Raw genomic sequence first — 18,146 nt, forward strand, 5'->3', positions numbered from 1 at the left:
AATTTTCTATAAAGAAATGATATTTATATATCCTTTTCAGAAATTTGCAAAAATAAATTATTAGATAACAGAGCAATCTTTGTTTTAAGGTTATCATTTTCCTTTTATTTTCTCAAGCAACAGCAATTATCAAAAAGTTTTAAGAGGGCTGGGAAGGTGGCTCAGTGGTAGAGCACTTGCCTTTCATGCATGAGGCCCTGGGTTCGATTCCTCAGCACCACGTAAGCAAAAAGAAAAAAGCTGGAAGTGGCGCTGTGGCTCAAGTGGTAGAGTGCTAGCCTTGAGCTGAAGAGCTGAGGGACAGCGCCCAGGCCCAGAGTTCAGGCCCCACAACCGGACCCAAAAAGAAAAAGTTTTAAGATGTTTAAGCAAAGTATGAGAAGGTTCAGGTTAGAGTTTTAATAGGCCAAATGCCATCTGTTTCTACAATTTGTAACATTTTATTATTAACAACTCCAGAAGAAGGAGGCGGTCTATTTTAGTGGTGAGGACAGATTTCTGTCCATCTGTGCCCATATTGCCGCATGTCACTTGTACTTTAGCTCTGCATAGCTCAGAGCCAACGAAGATGCCGTGGCAAGGTCAAGAGGTGGAGAAGCCTGTCAGCACATTCTGTTTCAAAGGCTATGACAACTGCAAACAGGCACCTCCTGTCCCACCCTGAGGCTGTCATTCTGCCAGGCCTTGGAGCTGGGTCTCCCATAATACCATCTCAGTAGAAAATGTTAACTTTAAACATTGAGAAATACCAAAGGACTTAATCCACAATGTGAGTCTGCTTAATGTCAGGGTCCTTATGAAGTGGCTTACTCTCAATCTTTGAATATATGTATTGTTTTCTGGTGGTTTTCCTTACTTTTCTTTCCCTTAGCATATCTGTTTGTGTGGAGGGGACAAGAATGCATGCAGAACTCTTATTTTAGTGAAAATCATGTAAACAAGAGTGCAGTGGGTTAAGATTGAGTTTAGCTACTTTGAGATGTGGTAGGTTGATTGTTAACCACTTGTTCTTCTTTTAAAAAAATCTTAATATTAGGTAAGCCAAGCTCATAGAGACAAAGGGCTCATGTTTCTGTCATATGCAGAAGCTGGATCTAAAATACAATGGTACATGATAAATTATATAAGACTCTAGGCATTCACACACAGTGAGACCAAAGGAGGATATTCTTAGAGGAAGAATACAAAGCACAATGCCTATGTGCCTCTGATCATAAATAATTATCTAATGAACTGTAGGAAATGTAAATTAGATTTTTTCTTCTTTGTTGCTTTTGTTTTCTTTTTTTGTTTTGTTTGTTTATCTTTGAGTAGCCAAGGAGGAGGCACAGAAACGGAGGGACAAAGGGATGGACACATGCAGCAGTGGTACTCACTAGATACAATGATGAAAATGAACTATACAACTTGTGAGTGGGGACAGGAGGGGAAAACTGGGAGAGAGTGAGGGAAGGTGTGACACTATCCAAAAGTAGATATATTTATAACCTGACTTATGTAACTGTGACCCCTCTGAGCATCACCTTTATAATAACAAAAAATTGAAGTTTTAATATTGATTAGCAGATCAAGAAAATGTAAAGTACACACACTCACATAAAAACATATATAAACAGTCAGACAGTAGAATTTTAGTCATGGATCAAAAATTACATTATTTACAGGAAAATGGGCCTAGAAAAAAAAATACATTAACTAAAGTAAGTCAAACTCAGAGTGAAAAACAGCACTTTTTTTATTATGTGAAAGTTAAATCCAAAATACAAAATACATGGGAACATATATGGAGGGTTATGTGCCTATAAATGCAAACAAATTGACAGAAGAATTGTATTCTCAGCAGAGGAGTCTAGTGGCATCACACCTCTGAACAACTAATGAACCATTTAATCAATTAACAAAATGTATGAGGAGGATAGAAAGCGAGGGCACCTGGAGGAAGGAGGTCTGAGAACCCACAGTCATTATGTTCATTGTTTATTATGTGAACTTTGAACTAGAGGGTAGGAATGGGAAAGGGAAAGATGGAAGAGAAGAGAAGATCTTGGCTCAAGATCCAGTGTATTGTACTCATAACCAGACTTGTGGAATTGAAACTCCTTTGGACAACTTCCTAACTAACGATGGTAATGTTAATAGTAATAATGTCTTAATATCTAAGTACAGACTGTTTCTTCTCCCCAAAGTGCTTATCAGATTGTCGTGGAAGAACTGCACCCACATCGAACCAAGAGAGAAGCTGGGGCCATGGAATGCTATCAGATTCCTATCACCTACCAAAACGCCATGAGCGGGGGTGCACCTTATTACTTCGCTGCAGAACTACCCCCCGGGAATCTACCTGAGCCTGCCCCATTCACGGTGGGTGACAACCGCACCTATCAAGGCTTTTGGAACCCCCCTCTGGCCCCACGCAAAGGATACAACATCTACTTCCAGGCAATGAGCAGCGTGGAGAAGGTGAGCTTCCTCTCAGATTTGCTTGATCTCATTGCTCTGAGGAAAAGCCAGTCAGTAGCATTTATCAAGAATTTATTTTTTTTTAAAGAAAAGAAAAGAGAATCAATGTGTGGTGGGTGGTGTTGTTGCTGTTGCTTGTGACAGTAAGCACAGTTTGGGACTGAAAGAAGGCCAGGCAACATGCCAGTTACATTTCACAGATCCCTGTTTCCTAGTAACTACTGCTACTTGAGTCTGCTTCAGGAAAGCCTACAATGGCAACTGTGAGTAAAATGATTTGGAAAAAAGTGGGTGTACTGTAGCCCAGACTCCACCCTGAGTAATTTTCCCTGCATTGTTCTGTCTGACTTGCTCCATAGTGGCACACTTCAGAAGATTAAATTTACTGCAGGATAAACAGAGTGTGTGTTCCACAGTGGGTTAATAATCCCTTATAAACTTTTAGGGGGTACAAGCCAAATAGCACATAACAGGTAACAATCCTCTGATTACAAACTAACAGGATGCCTGAGCTATAGCTGACAGAACCTACACAGAAGGCTGCCTGGTGATGGCTGATGCTGTGCTGTTACACAAGTTGGCTTTCCAATTCCCCCGCCGCCCCTCCTTTTTCCAGGCTGCCCCTCCTTTTCCCATTTTGCACACAGTTGTTTTTGAACATTGCTGCTTGAACCCAAATGAATATTGAAGAGAAAAACACAACAGGACATTAGAAACTACACCAGTGGTTCCCATATGTAGAGAAACAACCTGACCTCATGCTGTTTCTTTTTGAAAGATTTCTTTCCTAAAACTTTTATTTATGCCTTTATTTATTTATTTTGTATTTTGACAGAGAGGTATAAGGAAAAAAATCTTTGAAAATAGAAACTTGCACAATTTAGAATCCAGATGAGTGCTGACATTTTGAAAAACTTATAACTATGTAAAAAAGTGCTGCATTTGTATAATTGAGTCTCCTAAAGTGAGCACTGGAGAGATAACATAAAACATAAAACTGGGTTCCAGTGGCTCACACCTGTAATCTTAGATGCTCGTGAGAGGCTGACATCTGAAGGTCAGCATTTGAAGCCAGCCCAGACAGAAAAGACCTTGAGATTATCATCAATTAAACACCAAAAAAAAAAAAAAAAAAAAAAACAGCAAAAAAACAAGTGGAGTTATGGCTCTAGTGGAAGAGTGCAATCCTTCTAAACAAAAGTAAGAGACAGCTCCTGAGCCCTGAGTTCAATTTCCAGAATCACAACAAAAGAAAGAGAGAGGAGGGAAGGAAGAGGGAAAGGAAAACTGTGATACCCAATTTCATCAGTCTTATTATATCTTGGAATAGCATAATTGGAAGACATAGCTCATTTTTGTTTCTACAGAGGCTTTAAGAACTTGGGTACTGATTAGCTGTTTTTACATGAAAGCTGTATCCTTCTGCTTGCCAATGGGGTTGGCTTGCAGTATACACTAAAAAAAAATCCTGCCAAAGCTTGTCCTAAGATATTCTATAAAGCCAGAGGCTGTTCATCGTTGATGCTCTGCCTTCTGTGATGGCAGTGGGAATCTTTGGAGGCCACACCTCCCTATCTATCCTTCCAAAGCATTGGTGGTACAACTAGGCTTCTCAAGTAAGAGATTGCTATGAAAGTTATTCATCTATCCTGAGCACAAATACCTTAAAGGTAGAAAACACAGCTCAATGTTTGGGTTTTCATCCTTGGATAAGTGAGCTTCCAAACTAACTGTTGTTGCCTGGTCTGAGTATTAATGAATGTCTGTTTCTTACAGTGTATTCTCTCTCATTTTCTTTAACAGTTTAGATGTAACTTCCCTCCATCATTAAATCAAATCAGAGAATTTGTAATATATCTCACAACATTCTTAATGAAGAGTTTTTCATTTGTTATCCCTCCCACCCCAGCAGAGGCTGGTAATGCCTACAGAGTATCAACAGAGATGGCTTTTAGGAAATCAGAATTTCTTTGGGCCTCTATGAGAGTGTGAAATATTCTCTTTCTTTTCCTTCTTTTTTGTATTCCTTTCTTAGTACTTTGTTTTACTTAATTTCCAAATAAATGCTTAAGAAGAAATTATAAATTCTCTTGTTTTATCAACATATCTAACTATTCAAGGTACAGTTATAAATGAATCTTGAAAACAAACAGCCTGTTTCAGAAATAAAACCTATTCCATGTAAGTGAGGGTTGACTGTGAAGGGGGAAGGGATCAACAGATTAAAGGAAGCCATGATCAGGTCCTGATCCAAGGATAGACAAAATGCAACTTATCAGGGACTTAGAAAGCTATCCCCACTGGGAGGCACATCTTTACAAAACAGGAGAATGCCCACATTCTGTGGCAGAAGGAAGGGATTTGCATGCTAACCTTCTCAATCAGTGTACTAAGGCTTCTTTGAAATCTATTAACATGTTAAGAAACAGCCCAGGTGCCACAAAGCATTGGCACAAAGCATTTGGCTGGCTCTCTTAAGGTCTATAGGGTTTAGGATGTATGCCTGAAGCACCTGGCAGGCAGAATGGAGTTGCAGCCAAGATGGTTGTAGTCAGAGCAACATGGATCTTTCAAGCCTCTTTTTGGGCCTTGGCTTTTACTCGTCTTCTAACTAATTATTTATTAAAAATAGACACTGAGTGGACTCTAGCTCCTTATGAAGTGAAATTTGGTCCTGAAACTAGCTATGTATCTTTCTACCATGCAACTATGTAAATAAAATTATAATAATTCTTGTCCCTTCATCTTTTGCTTTTACTGTTTCTACTCTGCCTAGCAAGAGGCAGAACATGACCCACATTGAAAACTTTCTAGGACTTAGCAGCTAAATTAAAAGAGCAGACAAATTATGCTATAAATGGTAAGCAATATTTTGATGCTCTTTCTAGAGACTACCATTTAGCTCTTTAGTCACATAGGATTCAAGTTGACAGTGCATAATGTTCTTCCTATCTGAGTCTATAGCTAACAGATGAAAATTAAATATTTAGTTCTGACTTTAGCCTCGCAGACACATTTTTTTTCTTTCTGATAGCTTAAGAAGCAACAATAAATGCAAATAGCAGACTATACTACTTGTCACCAGCAAGCCGGCTAGTCTACTTTATCACAAATTGAAAGCAGACATCTACATCCTTAGAAAGTTCTTAAATTTTTTAACCTTTACCTTAGATTGTCTTTTCTAATTGCCAGTAGTCCCAACTACTTAGGAAGCTGAGATATGAGGATTACAGTTTAAAGTCAGCCCAGGCAGTAAAATCCATGAGATTCTTATCTCCAATTAGCCACCAAAAAAAAAATGCCAGAAGTGGAGCTCTGGCTCAACTGGTAGAGTGTTAAACACAAGCAAAAACAGCTCAAGCCTTTAGACCAGCACCCAAAAAGAAACAAACAAACAACAACTAAAAACAAACAAACAAACAAAAAACAAGAAGCATGATGCATGGCGGTTGTCTGTAGTACTAATTGTTTGGGAGGGTCATAGTTCAAGGTCAGCCCAGACAGAAAAGTTCTTGATACTCCTTCTCAACCCATCCTTTGGTGCAGTGGTATGGGCTCATTCTCTCAAGGTAATTTAGAGGCTGAGAATGGAAGAATCTCTGAGAGTATGTATCAAAAAAAAAAAAAAATCTTAATACTGTGTCTGGTGACAATCATATGTTATTACCCCATTTTGGTCTTGGAAAAAAATTTGTGAAACAGGATATTATCTTTACATTGACTATGCTATTTCATTTTACTTTACCAGGAAACTAAAACCCAGTGTGTACGAATTGCTACAAAAGGTAAGGGGTTGTTTTTTGTTTGTTTGTTTCCTTTTTTGTAAGCTCTATTCATCTCTTTTCTAAAATGAAAGAGCTTTGTTGCTAGTGCCAAGCTAATTAAATGTGGCATTTCTATTACAGAGTATTTGTAGTGGGGCTCACTTAAAGCACAAGAGAACTTCTCAGACTCACTTGGCTGTCTTTACACATCATGGGTGCTACATCCCATCCTCTAGTACTTAACTGAAGGAATCTTGTTAGGAGAATAGAAAGGATTTAGAAAAACCCGTAGAGGGCTTACTTCTGTCGTTGAGTACCTAAAAGGTTTGTGTTACCTATCAACGACTCTTTTAAGAAAACTCAGCAACAGCAGCTCAAAATAGCAAGTTGCTTATTTAAAAACCTCTATTTGCTTTCTGTAATAGATGATCAAACCTACAAGGACAAAGCTAATGATACATGAGGTGTGGGTTTGGAGGTTGTTCTATAATTTTATCAGTAGTTGTAGTTGGGCTGTAAAGGGTTTTGGTTGGTTTGTGAAAAAAATTATTTCTGTAATGGCTAATAATCAAGTCAATTCTTTCCAACCCTGCTGATTATTACTTAGACTGGCTAGTTTTTTGGCAGAAACCAAATATGTAACATATATAAATATGTATATGTATATATATATGTATACATATATATATATATATATACACATACACACACACACACACACACACACACACACACACACACACACACACACACACACACACATTGGCATCTTTGAAAGAGTATTTGGAGTTCAATGTGGAGAAAAATCCCCTGTATTTAAGAGTCATTTAAGAGTCATTAGATTGTGCCAACAAAGCAGAGACGGTTACTTAGTATATTATAGCAAGAAAAAAGAAGATAAAACTGTCTGCATGCATTTGTGAGACTCCTCAGGGTTGGTTTTCCGGATGGTTTGTTGTCAGAGTTAGTATGAGACCCACATTTTTAAGCATTAGTTGGTTCACCTGGGGGGAAAATGAATAGCCATGTTCTGTTCATGTTGGCAACTTTCTATTCGTTACTTTACTCCATCCAGTCACCAATATGCTCAATTTGTTCTACTCTAGATTTGTAAAGGCAACAAAGGCCTTTTTCTTTGGCTCATGAGACTTATATGGAATCTCTCAGAAGAAAAAATACATTTGTTCAATGCAAATATGAAGATTCTTTATGATAGGTTAAAATACACAACTCAGAGAAAACATCTGAAAATGTATAGGCATTTATTTCAAAATTTCAGCCAATGGATCAGGAGTTAAAGTTTGCATAAGTTAACAGCAAAAGACATTTAGATATGTATCACCTGTGCCTTACCAGATGTGAAATAGAGACATGTAAAATGAAATATGAAAGGTTTCACATCTGCTGGTAAGAAAGTTCTGAAGATTGGATAATGGTGTATTTCCATAGCAGAGGAAAGAAAACTATAAGTTATTCTGACATTTTAAATTTTCCTACTCATTTATTTGTTTTTGCATGAACTGTTTAAGTGACATTTTGTTTCTCTCTGAGGACAAATAAAAGCATAGTGACAAATAGTATATACTATTAGACATGGTTGAGCTCACAGAAATCGACCTTACTGTGTGGCATAGAATGTTTTCCAGTTGGTCAGAGTCCAATGGAGGCCATTCTTCTTTGTCTAGTGAGATGTCCCAGCTGTATTTCTGTACCCAAGTTAACAGAGTGATATCATGATTAAGACAAGGACTTTGGCCTTGTACTACTTGGTTCAAATCTTGATCTTATGCCTCTTAGTAGTTGCTTAGCATAGAAAAATTATAAAAGCTCTCATCCTCCAAATAAGGTTAATTAGAGTACTTCCTCTTATGATTATGAGATTTTGAGACTAGTATATACAGTTGTCCCTCATCTGAGATTTTGCTTTTCATGGTTTAAGTTACCTGTGGCGAACCATAGCTTAAGAATATGAAACTGAAATTTTTCAAAATGGAACAATTCATAAGTTTTCAATTGCATGCCATTCTGAATAGCTTAATGAAATTCCTTATCATCCGTCTCTGTCCCTCTCATGCCCTGAATCTTTTCTGTGTCCAATGCATCCATGCTGAATATGCTCCCCCCTGCCATTTCTTCCCTTAGCAGCACCCTCTTGTCACATCCACTGTTAGAACTGTAGTGCTTGTATTCAAGTATGAAAGCATGGATGCCAATAATACTTTTATAATATAATATATTGTTATAATTGTTACATTTCATTATAATTGTTGTGAATGTTTTACTTGACTTATTTATAAGTTAAAACTTTATCATAGATATGCACTTAGAGAGAAAAACTCTTTGGTTTCAGCATTGACTATGGTTCTTGTACATACTTCCCACTCACGGCGGGTGGGGGGGGTTACTATACTAATGTACTGTGTCTAGCTTACTGTAAATGTATGTAATATTAGCTGTTGACATATTATTGTAAATATAATAATGTATCATACTGTAGAAAGACATAATTTATTTTATATAGCTGTGAAAGAAATATGTCTGAATACCAAAGCAAGCTCACATAGTAGATAGAAATCCAGTTTCTTATATTGTCTTATATTGCCTCGATCTTATGTATATCCTATTCTGAATATTTAACATTTTTCTACTTATGGAAAGACATACTTATTAAAGTAGCATCTTTTTTTTTTTTACAGCACTTAGATTTAAACCCAGAGTTTTATACTTCCTAGGAAGGCACTTCACTATTTGAGCCTTAACTCCAGCTTGTTCTGTTTGGATTATTTTTGATAAGAGGGTTTTTTGTTTGTTTGTTTGCTAGTCTAGTCAGCAGTCTTCCTATTTACATTTTTCGTTATAGCTGGAATGACAGGCTTACACCACCATTCCCAGGGGTTTTGTTGATTGGAGCCCTGCAAACTCCATTTGCCTGAGGTAGCCTGGAAGTACCATCCTCCAGATCTCAACATCATACAAATTTTTGCTTTGGTCTGAAATTTTCAATATAAAAGTAAAAAGTTGTTTTGGTATGACATCTTCAAGGCACAGTTAATCATTAGAATGGCAGAACCGTATTGACTGAGAAAAAACAGTAAGAAAACTTTTAACAGAATGGGCTAAATAGTTAACAAGGGTGCACATTGTTGAAAATTATTAAAACATGTGTATTTCAAATGTGGATGTACATATAGACACCCAAGTCAAAGTAGTTATTTCCTCAATCTGTAACATAAATGAAGAAGTCATTAAAACTGAATGACCACAAATAGAAATAATGTTAAGTGCACACAGGAAGTTCTGGGTTTTGGAAGGTTGTTCTTTATGACATCACCACAGCCTTTCCCCATGATGCAGGGTGCATCTCCACTCTCTAAGCCATTTTATTAAGCAAGACAGGCTCAGCAAAGGATTGTTAGGCTGAGCAGAAATGATTTATAGTCTGCTGACATCTACGGCACATCTCTGTCATGTTCCACCTGTCCATCCATCAGGCCTTCCCTGGTCTCAGTGGTGAGTACTAAAGAGCCAAGGCCTTCCTCTTCCAATCCCCTTCAGATCAAGGGAACTTTGTTGAAAAGAATATGTTTCCCTAGAAATCTTGGTGTCCTTTTATAATACCTTTCCATTTTCAGTGGCCTTTAATTAGCCAAAGTGTGTTAAGGCAATTATATATCAATAATTGTTGCCACATATATTTTTTAAACCTACAGTGAATACTTTTGAAGTCAAATTTAATGCAGTGATTTAATAGTCTTGTACATCACTGCATCTCCAGGAATAAATGCATGATGAGAGTTATATTAAGTAAAACAAATATTTGCTGAATCAGTCACTGAATTTAAACTTAAGGCAGATGATTCAGCTTTAATGTTTAAACAAACTAGTTAAAACACTGCCTGCAATTTTGAAAAGTATCAGAGTAGTTTATACATTTTGTATACAACTAGAGTTGGTTTTTCCTGTTTCTTTTTCAAAAATTTTATTAACCTTAATACATACACAAAGAGCTTCATGATGTTTACAAGTGTATAATGTACTTTGATGGAGTTCATTCCATCTATATTACTACTCCTTAGTTCTCTCTTTCCTTCTCTTTTCCTTTTAATGGTTTTGTTGAGTTTTATTGTGCTATATTCATACATATGGATTATATCCCTAATATTTACTTCTGTCACATTCCCCTTGTATCTATAAGTGTGCATTTATTTACATTGTGATATATTTCACTTTCTAATATAAAAGCTGAAACCATTTCCTTCCACATAGAGCACAGTAAATTACAAATATTAAGTTAAATACATCCTTATCTATCTATACATCCATTTATTCAAATATATTTTCTTCCTGTGAATTCTGTGACAATTTTTTAACTGAAAGATAAATAGGATAAATAGTCCTGCTAAAGTTCTCTCTTCAGAATCACTGCTATTTTTATGACTATATTCTGTTCTATAGCTTCTTTCCTGTCCTTGAATGTTCCTTTTTGTATGAAAGATGCATTCTACTTATTTAATCAGAATTTTAAAATATGATGTGTTAGGGCAGAGGTTTAAAGAAACTCTGGAATTTACCTCATTAATAAGAATCTGGAGGTCATCACTGTGATGAGAAATTAAAGCTTTATTAAATGTCATACACATAACCATAACTTAGAAACAAGAGAATAATATATAATGTTTTTGCTAATGAGAAACATTTTGACTTCATTAAATATATTTAAATGTTACAGCCAAAGTAAAAATAAGAACTCTCAATCTCTTGATCATCCTCAAATGTAAGATACGCATTAGGAAATAATAAGGTGTGTATCATTTAATGCCATTTCCAACATTTTTCTTTTCCTAACAAGTTGAATGAAATTATTGTTTGTTCCCCCATATCACATGTACTCTGTAGTTTTCTATGTCGAATGGTCCCTTTTTCATGTATTGTCAAGAAGATAAAAACCCTATTTCTGGCCCAGTTATTTTTATAAGTAAACTATTTTACCCATGTTCCAGTGAAATATCTTACTCAACTAGGAAATAAATATATCAATTGAGAAGAGTTGAAGAAGTAAGCATATTCCCTACATTCTGTCCCTAAACAAAGTGGAAATTAAGTATTCATTACTTTAAAATTAGACAGACTGGCTGAGTATGGTGACTCAAGCCTGTAATTGTGCTACTTGGGAGGCAGGGAATGGAGGATTACAGTTTGAGGCACAGTCTGGCATAAAAGCCCACAAGACTTGATCTCCATCAGTGGCTGGACACTGGCAAAGGGGTAGAAGACGTGACTTAATCCTCAGTGCTTCCATACCAACATGCTTAATTTCTCCAAGGTCATATGAGGCAAAAATGTCTTATCAAGGAAGCTAGTTTAGAGACTTGATGCCCAGGGCTTTGGCAAGAAGGAAGGTAGATACTCTCTGCCTCATATCTACTATGCTTTCATATTTGCAGAAGGGAAACAGATTTTCAGCATAAACAATGTTGCTTGCACAATGTAGGCACAATTTAGTTAGCCTGGTATAACTAGAGAAATGGGCTTGCGTATGGATTTAAGACAGTTTATCCTGTTCAGAACCTTCTAAAAATTACTTTATTTTGACACTTGCCTTTAGGGGAGTATACTGGCTTATATTTCAATTCCTTACTTCAATAATTCGCCATGGAATTCTGAAACAAAATTACGTTTTCCCATCTTCTATTCACTCCTGAGCTGTCTTAGTACACTGCTATGCAATTCAAATGTTCAGGTAGGTAAGTATAGCTGCTTGAGGAGATATTTCAAATAAAATAAAAGAAAGCAGCAGAGAGATTAAACGAGCAGATAAAACTAAATGATAGCATGTACTTTGTGAATTGTAGTGATATGTACAAATAGCACTGAACAGAAGATTAAGGCATATAGAAAGAAAAATTGGAGATCCACAAAATCCTAGCCTTAGGCCCTTGTTGATGAATATTCCTTATTCAGGTTAGATATGTACTGAAATTAAACTAAAAAACAGAAACATTAAATAGGAGATAGGACTAAGTAAAGTGCACAGATGCCTCACTCTTTTTTGGTTGAATGATGGAATTTACTCCATCATTCTGACATAAGTGAAGAAAAGGAAAGAAAGGAAAGAAATAGGAAGGTCACATAATACTTTACCTGCCAGGGCTGACCTCAGAACTAATGCCAGGATTCAAAAGCCTGCTTACAAGTATCCTTCCCATAAAAATATCAGGTGCTGGGGCTGGGAAGGTGGCTCAGTGGTAGAGCGCTTGCCTTGCATGCCCGAGGCCCTGGGTTCGATTCCTCAGCACCACATAAGCAAACAGAAAAAAGCCAGAAGTGGTGCTGTGACTCAAGTGGTAGAGCGCTAGCCTTGAGCTGAAGAGTTGAGGGACAGTGCCCAGGCCCAGAGTTCAGGTCCCACGACCGGACCCAAAAAAAGAAAAATTTCAGGTGTTGTCTTGCAACATATTGAAAGCTGAGGAAAATGAATGTTCAGTGCAGGGTCCATGAGTGGAAAAGTGGTATGTGATATGACAAAATATGGGAGGAACATATAAAGTAAAAAAGTTATGTGTAATTTGGTAATATCAAATACATAAGCAAATCTGGATGGTTTGTGCATAGATGATATAGATCCAACTTTGTACTTGTTACTTAAGTTTTAAGCCACATTTAAATTATAAATATGAAATTACATATCATGGGACCAGTTTATTTGTATGTATTCACTTGAGGCAACTTTTGTGCTAATGTGTTTCTCCTCAGTTCTTGCTGTTGATTTTGACACTCTGTCTCAGTTTTTGATGAGCCCTGAGTGCTGTGATGTTTGCTTAAAAAGGTGGATTCTTTGTTTTTACGTTTTTATTATAAAAATACTGTGCAGAGGGGTTACAGTTACGTGAACAAGGTAATGAGCACATTTCCTATCAAACATTGTTACCTCAGAGTAACACTTATTTGTTCACTGAAAATAATGGTTGAATTTGAATTTTACATAATATCTTGAACCTTTAGAAGCTTTCAAATACCTGAAAATAATAATGAGGATTTTTATGCTTAAAATTTTAAAGTTACAGTTTTGTTATGCAAAGAAATGAAACATAGGACTTGATTTAGATGGAGATTACAAAAGTCATATAGTCTAAACACCTCTTAATTTAGAATCATGCCCTGCAAGATAGATCTGAAGTGGTGATCAACCTCCCCCCCAAAAAATTTTAGAGCATAGATGCAGAGGAGTATTTAACAGAGCAGATTTATTTACTCTAAACCAGAATTAATAAAGCAGAAGAGATGATAAAACAATAGTGCAACATCAAAGGAAACTGAGTTCCAACAAACAGCCAAGTGCCCCCATTCAGCAAGTATTATGTATATTTTTTCATCAGTTGTGGGGGTTGAACACAGGGCCTGAGAACTGACCCTGAGCTCTTTTGCTCAAGATTAGAGTTTTGTTTTTTAGAAGTTAATTGGAGATAAAAGTCTCATAAACTCTCCTGCCCATTGTGGCTTTGAACTCCAATCCTCAGACTCGTCTCCTGAGTAGCTATGATTCAGGGCATAAACAATAAGGGACATCAGCTCTTAGGTACTTTTATGCATACGGTTTCATTATTGTGCTAATAGTATGCTAAGAATATGTTCTCAGTTGTGACCTTTCCCAAGTAAAAGAAGGGTATTTCTAACAACTAGGGATGGAGGAATTTTTTATTTTTACTTATTTATTTTTTAATGAGGTGTCCTTACTGCCAAGATGGCCATTGAGGAGGTTAACCTCTGAAATAGGGAAAAGTTCGATTGGGTTGTTGCCAGATGCTGTTGGCCACTGCAGTAAGAAGTAGCCTCAACTATAGTCAACAATGGTGGAGCCAGATGTTTGACCAAATGTATCAAATGTACTGCCCCTGTCTTGGCTCCTTTGTGCTATTTTTTTCTCTTTCTACTTGCCTAGCACCTATAAGAAGGATTCAGGAAGTTAAATGACTCTTTGAAATGTTATCATATCCTGAGGCTTTAAATTATAAACTAGTCTTTTCGCTCCCAAGCCATGATTCCTTTCTCTCTTTCCTGTTGAATGTTCTGTGTGGAAAGGACATTGCTAATGGTAGGACTATGAAACTCTTCCAATACTATTTATTTCCAAATAGGACTTCAGTAAGTAAGCCACCTGACTTCCTGTGCCTGTTTTTGTGTATAGTAGAAATGGAGTTGAAAGTAATTAATTTTCAAGATGAATGTAAGCTCAGCAATAATAGATATGAACTTTCTAGTGAAGTATCTCACATATGAGACATTTTCATTTAATATCTATTATAACTCCTATTCCTACTGTTGTCATTATTAATATTATTTATAATTACTTATGGTTAGGAAGCTAAGGGAAATATTTGCTGGAAGAAGAAGCATATTAAATTGTACCTTTAAAAATGGATATTATTTTGTCAGTTGGAAATGGAAGGCAAAGCATTCAAGGGAGAAATAATTAGACAGAACAAAAGCTTTGAGACTAGAAAGTATATCCTCACATAGAATAATACTTTACTAAGTCCTATCCATGTTAAATGTGGAAGAAGAAAGCTTGGAAGTGTATGTTCACATCTGACAGAGCCTTCACTTCCAACTCCATCTCAGCGAAAAACAGTGGTCACTACTCAGTGTTGAACAAAAAGCAACTTAATTCCAGCTGTATCTGATACTTGAAGTACAAAAATATTCAATCTATTTGTTAAACTGGTACAAAAAGATAATAAAAATAAATAAACTAAAAGCTGGGGACAACTCTTTTCTTTTTTTGTTTTTTAAAATATTTTTATTATAAAGATAGTGTACAGAGGGGTTACAGTTACATGAGCAAAGTACCCTTAGCATTGTACCCCCTCCTTTGTTTTTCCCCTACCACCCCCTCCCTCCCCATCTCCCCAACACCTCCCTCCACCCCCCCTCAGTAAATGAATGAATCAAAAAAATGTGATACACACACTCACACAATGGAATTCTATGCCTCCATCAGAAAGAATGACACACCACATTTGTTAAGCAATGGAAAGACTTGGAAAAAATTATAGTAAGTAAAGTAAGCCAGACCCAAAGAAACATGGGTCCCATGGTTTCCCTTATTTGCAATAACTGGTATATGTCTAGGATAATCTTATCAGACAAATAGAAAAGGTCAAAAGCTATGTACATATGACCATCTAAGATGATGCTAGGTGAGATGAACCCCAAGATAAGGACACAAGAGGTTATTTTCTTTGTTGCTATTATTTTTAAAGTACTTATAATGGCCAGATGCCGGTGGCTCAGGCCTATAATCCTAGCTACTCAGGAGGCTGAGATCTGAGGATCAGGGTTCAAAGCCAGCCCAGGCAGGAAACTCTGTGAGACTCTTTTTTTTTTTTGGGGGGGGGGTCTGGTCATGGGGCCTGAACTCTGGGACTGGGCGCTGTCCCTCAGCTCTTCAGCTCAAGGATACCGCTTTACCACTTGAGCCACAGCACTACTTCTGGCTTTTTTCTTTTTGCTTATGTGGTACTGAGGAATTGAACGCAGGGCCTCGGGCATGCAAGGCAAGCGCTCTACCACTGAGCCACCTTCCTAGCCCCTCTGTGAGACTCTTATCTCCAATATACCACTAGAAAGCCCGAAATGGTGCTGTGGCTCAAGCGGTAGAGTGCTGCCTTGAGCTGAAGAGCACAGGGACAGTGCCCAGGCCCAGAGTTCAAGCCCCACGACGAACAAAATAAATAAATAAATAAATAAAAATAAAGTACTTATAATGTACTATGTGATTTTCTTTGTTTCTTTCTTTTTTTTTTTTTTTTACTTTCTGGGATGGTTTACTTTTTTTTTTAATTTTTTTTTTCTGAAAATACTGTACAGAGGGGTTACAGTTACATGGGCAAGGTAATGAGTACATTTCTTATCAAACATTGTAGCCTCCTTTGTTTCCCCTTCCCATCCCTTCCCATCTCCCCCCTCCCCCCTTTTGTTTCTTTTGTATGTTCCTCCCCCATGGTAAAGCCTCTGTTTTCACTGTATTTGATTCCAGTGCCCTGCATCTTGTTTATACATTTTCTAATTTGGGGAGGAGAAGGGAAATAACAAAATGCTGAAACAAGGATACAGGTTGACCCATTGTAACAATGAGCTGTACAAGACACTATGTTGAAAATGAACTTTACAACTCTTCCTTTTCTTTCTCAACCTTTTTTCTTCCCTCATTTCCTAAACAGTTCAAGCTAAAAAACACTGAGTTAGAGTGGAGCAAGGCCAGGTCAACAGAGAGGCAGTAGAGGCTCTTATAGTTGATGATAACCTGGGTGTGTGTGGCGGGTGGCGGGAGGGTGGGGGAGGGGGGGACAGGAGTTAGTGAAGAGGACTCACAGAGGAAGAGGAAGCCTGAGAACAGGATGTATCAGATTCAGAAGATCATCAATGTAGCTGGCCTAAGGCCAGTGTGTGCAGTTAGGGCTTGAGCAGGGTAGAATAAGTGTCCACATGTAGAGGGTAAGGAACATAATTACAGTGCACTGAGCAGGGGCATTAAGACCCAAATTTGGAAGAATGGTGTCTGTGTAAGAGGGATAACCTTGCATGTAGTTTCCAATGAGAAATTTGAGGTAGGAATATAGAATTTGGTTTGGGTAATGACTCAAGATGATGGCCAATATGATGTGTCAACACAGTAGGATATCAGGATGAAATGGTGGATTCTTACTGATCCATATAGATGCTCAAATTCTTGCCCTGTTCATGATGCCTGAATCTGTATGTAGTGAAGATCATAACAGAAAAGGAGATGAAACAAGAAGGCAAAAGAGGATGTGTGTGTGTGTATGTGTGTGTGTGTGTGTGTGTGTGTGTGTGTGTGTGTGTATGTATTTGTGTACCTGGCTATGTATGTTTCATAATTCACTGAGAGGGTCTGAGAACAATAACATTAATATTCTAATTATAATAAGCATCCCTAACATCTGACACATTGCTGTCTAAATTCCATTATCCAGTAATGTAACTAGTGCTTCCCGATGAAATGTCTGATTCTAAAGCTGGATCAGGAAACCAGAATGACTTTGTTTTTGTTTTCTGGACAGTGAGATGGGATCATTGATGATCTTGCCTTTACTCTCTAATACTATTTTAGAGTGTTTGATTTTGATTTATTTTATCTATTACATACAATTTGCAACATTTCCCTACTTTTTCATAACCACACAGAATTGTGGTAATTATTAGGTTAGAATCTTTTGCCATAGTGGTACAAGAATTTATACTGTTATAAGTACTTCTATAAGGGAATTAATTTTAATGAGCAATATGGCTGTTATGGCTGTATTTTAAAGCAGTGACTCATGCAAATGCATATAAATTATAATATAATTTACTCAGCAAATTTTCAAAAGTTATGTGTCATTCATATTAAATTACTAGGAGATGAATTTCAAACAAACTTCAATTTTGCCATACTGAACAATATGTAGGCTATGTTGTTTATTTATATATTGACTTACCTGAGATTATTCTCAGAGTAAAGCAGACAAACATTGATAAGAATCCAGGTATTTAATACTTTTGTGGAATAAGAGTAAAGACTATCTTTTTTCTTTCTATTTATTTATTTGATTAGTTTTATTCTCAAGGTGATGTACAGATTTATTTATTTGTTTAATTTTATTGTCAAGGTTACAGTTGCATAAGTAAGGTAGTGAGTACATTTCTTGTCCAATTTGTTACCCCTCCCTTATTTTTCTCCCATTTTCCCTTCTCCTCTAACCTCCTCCTGCAACATACTGTCTTTTTGAGTATCGCTGTTGGATTGGTTTGCCCTTTGTCCTTTGTCTTTCCATTTTGTTGTTCCCCTTCCCTTCCCTATTTCAGATAAATACAATACCCAGGATACCAAAATCAAATACAGTGACAACAAGGGGTAAACTG

General features: G+C 36.9%; 1 protein-coding gene across 13 annotated transcripts in view; it reads left to right on the forward strand.

Moving 5' to 3' along the window:
* Positions 1-18,146, forward strand: part of Ptprk (protein tyrosine phosphatase receptor type K) — a 502,301-nt gene that overhangs the window by 394,332 nt on the left and 89,823 nt on the right. For all 13 annotated transcript variants that reach the window (XM_070010263.1, XM_070010273.1, XM_070010272.1 and 10 more), the window contains exons 12-13: positions 2,187-2,460; positions 6,209-6,245. In XM_070010263.1, coding sequence (XP_069866364.1) covers positions 2,187-2,460; positions 6,209-6,245 — 311 coding nt within the window. The remainder of the gene's footprint in view (positions 1-2,186; positions 2,461-6,208; positions 6,246-18,146) is intronic.

Source organism: Dipodomys merriami, unplaced genomic scaffold (genome assembly GCF_024711535.1).
Source record: "Dipodomys merriami isolate MVZ:Mamm:240054 unplaced genomic scaffold, mDipMer1.0.p SCAF_8, whole genome shotgun sequence".
NCBI classification, from domain to species: Eukaryota; Metazoa; Chordata; class Mammalia; order Rodentia; family Heteromyidae; genus Dipodomys; species Dipodomys merriami.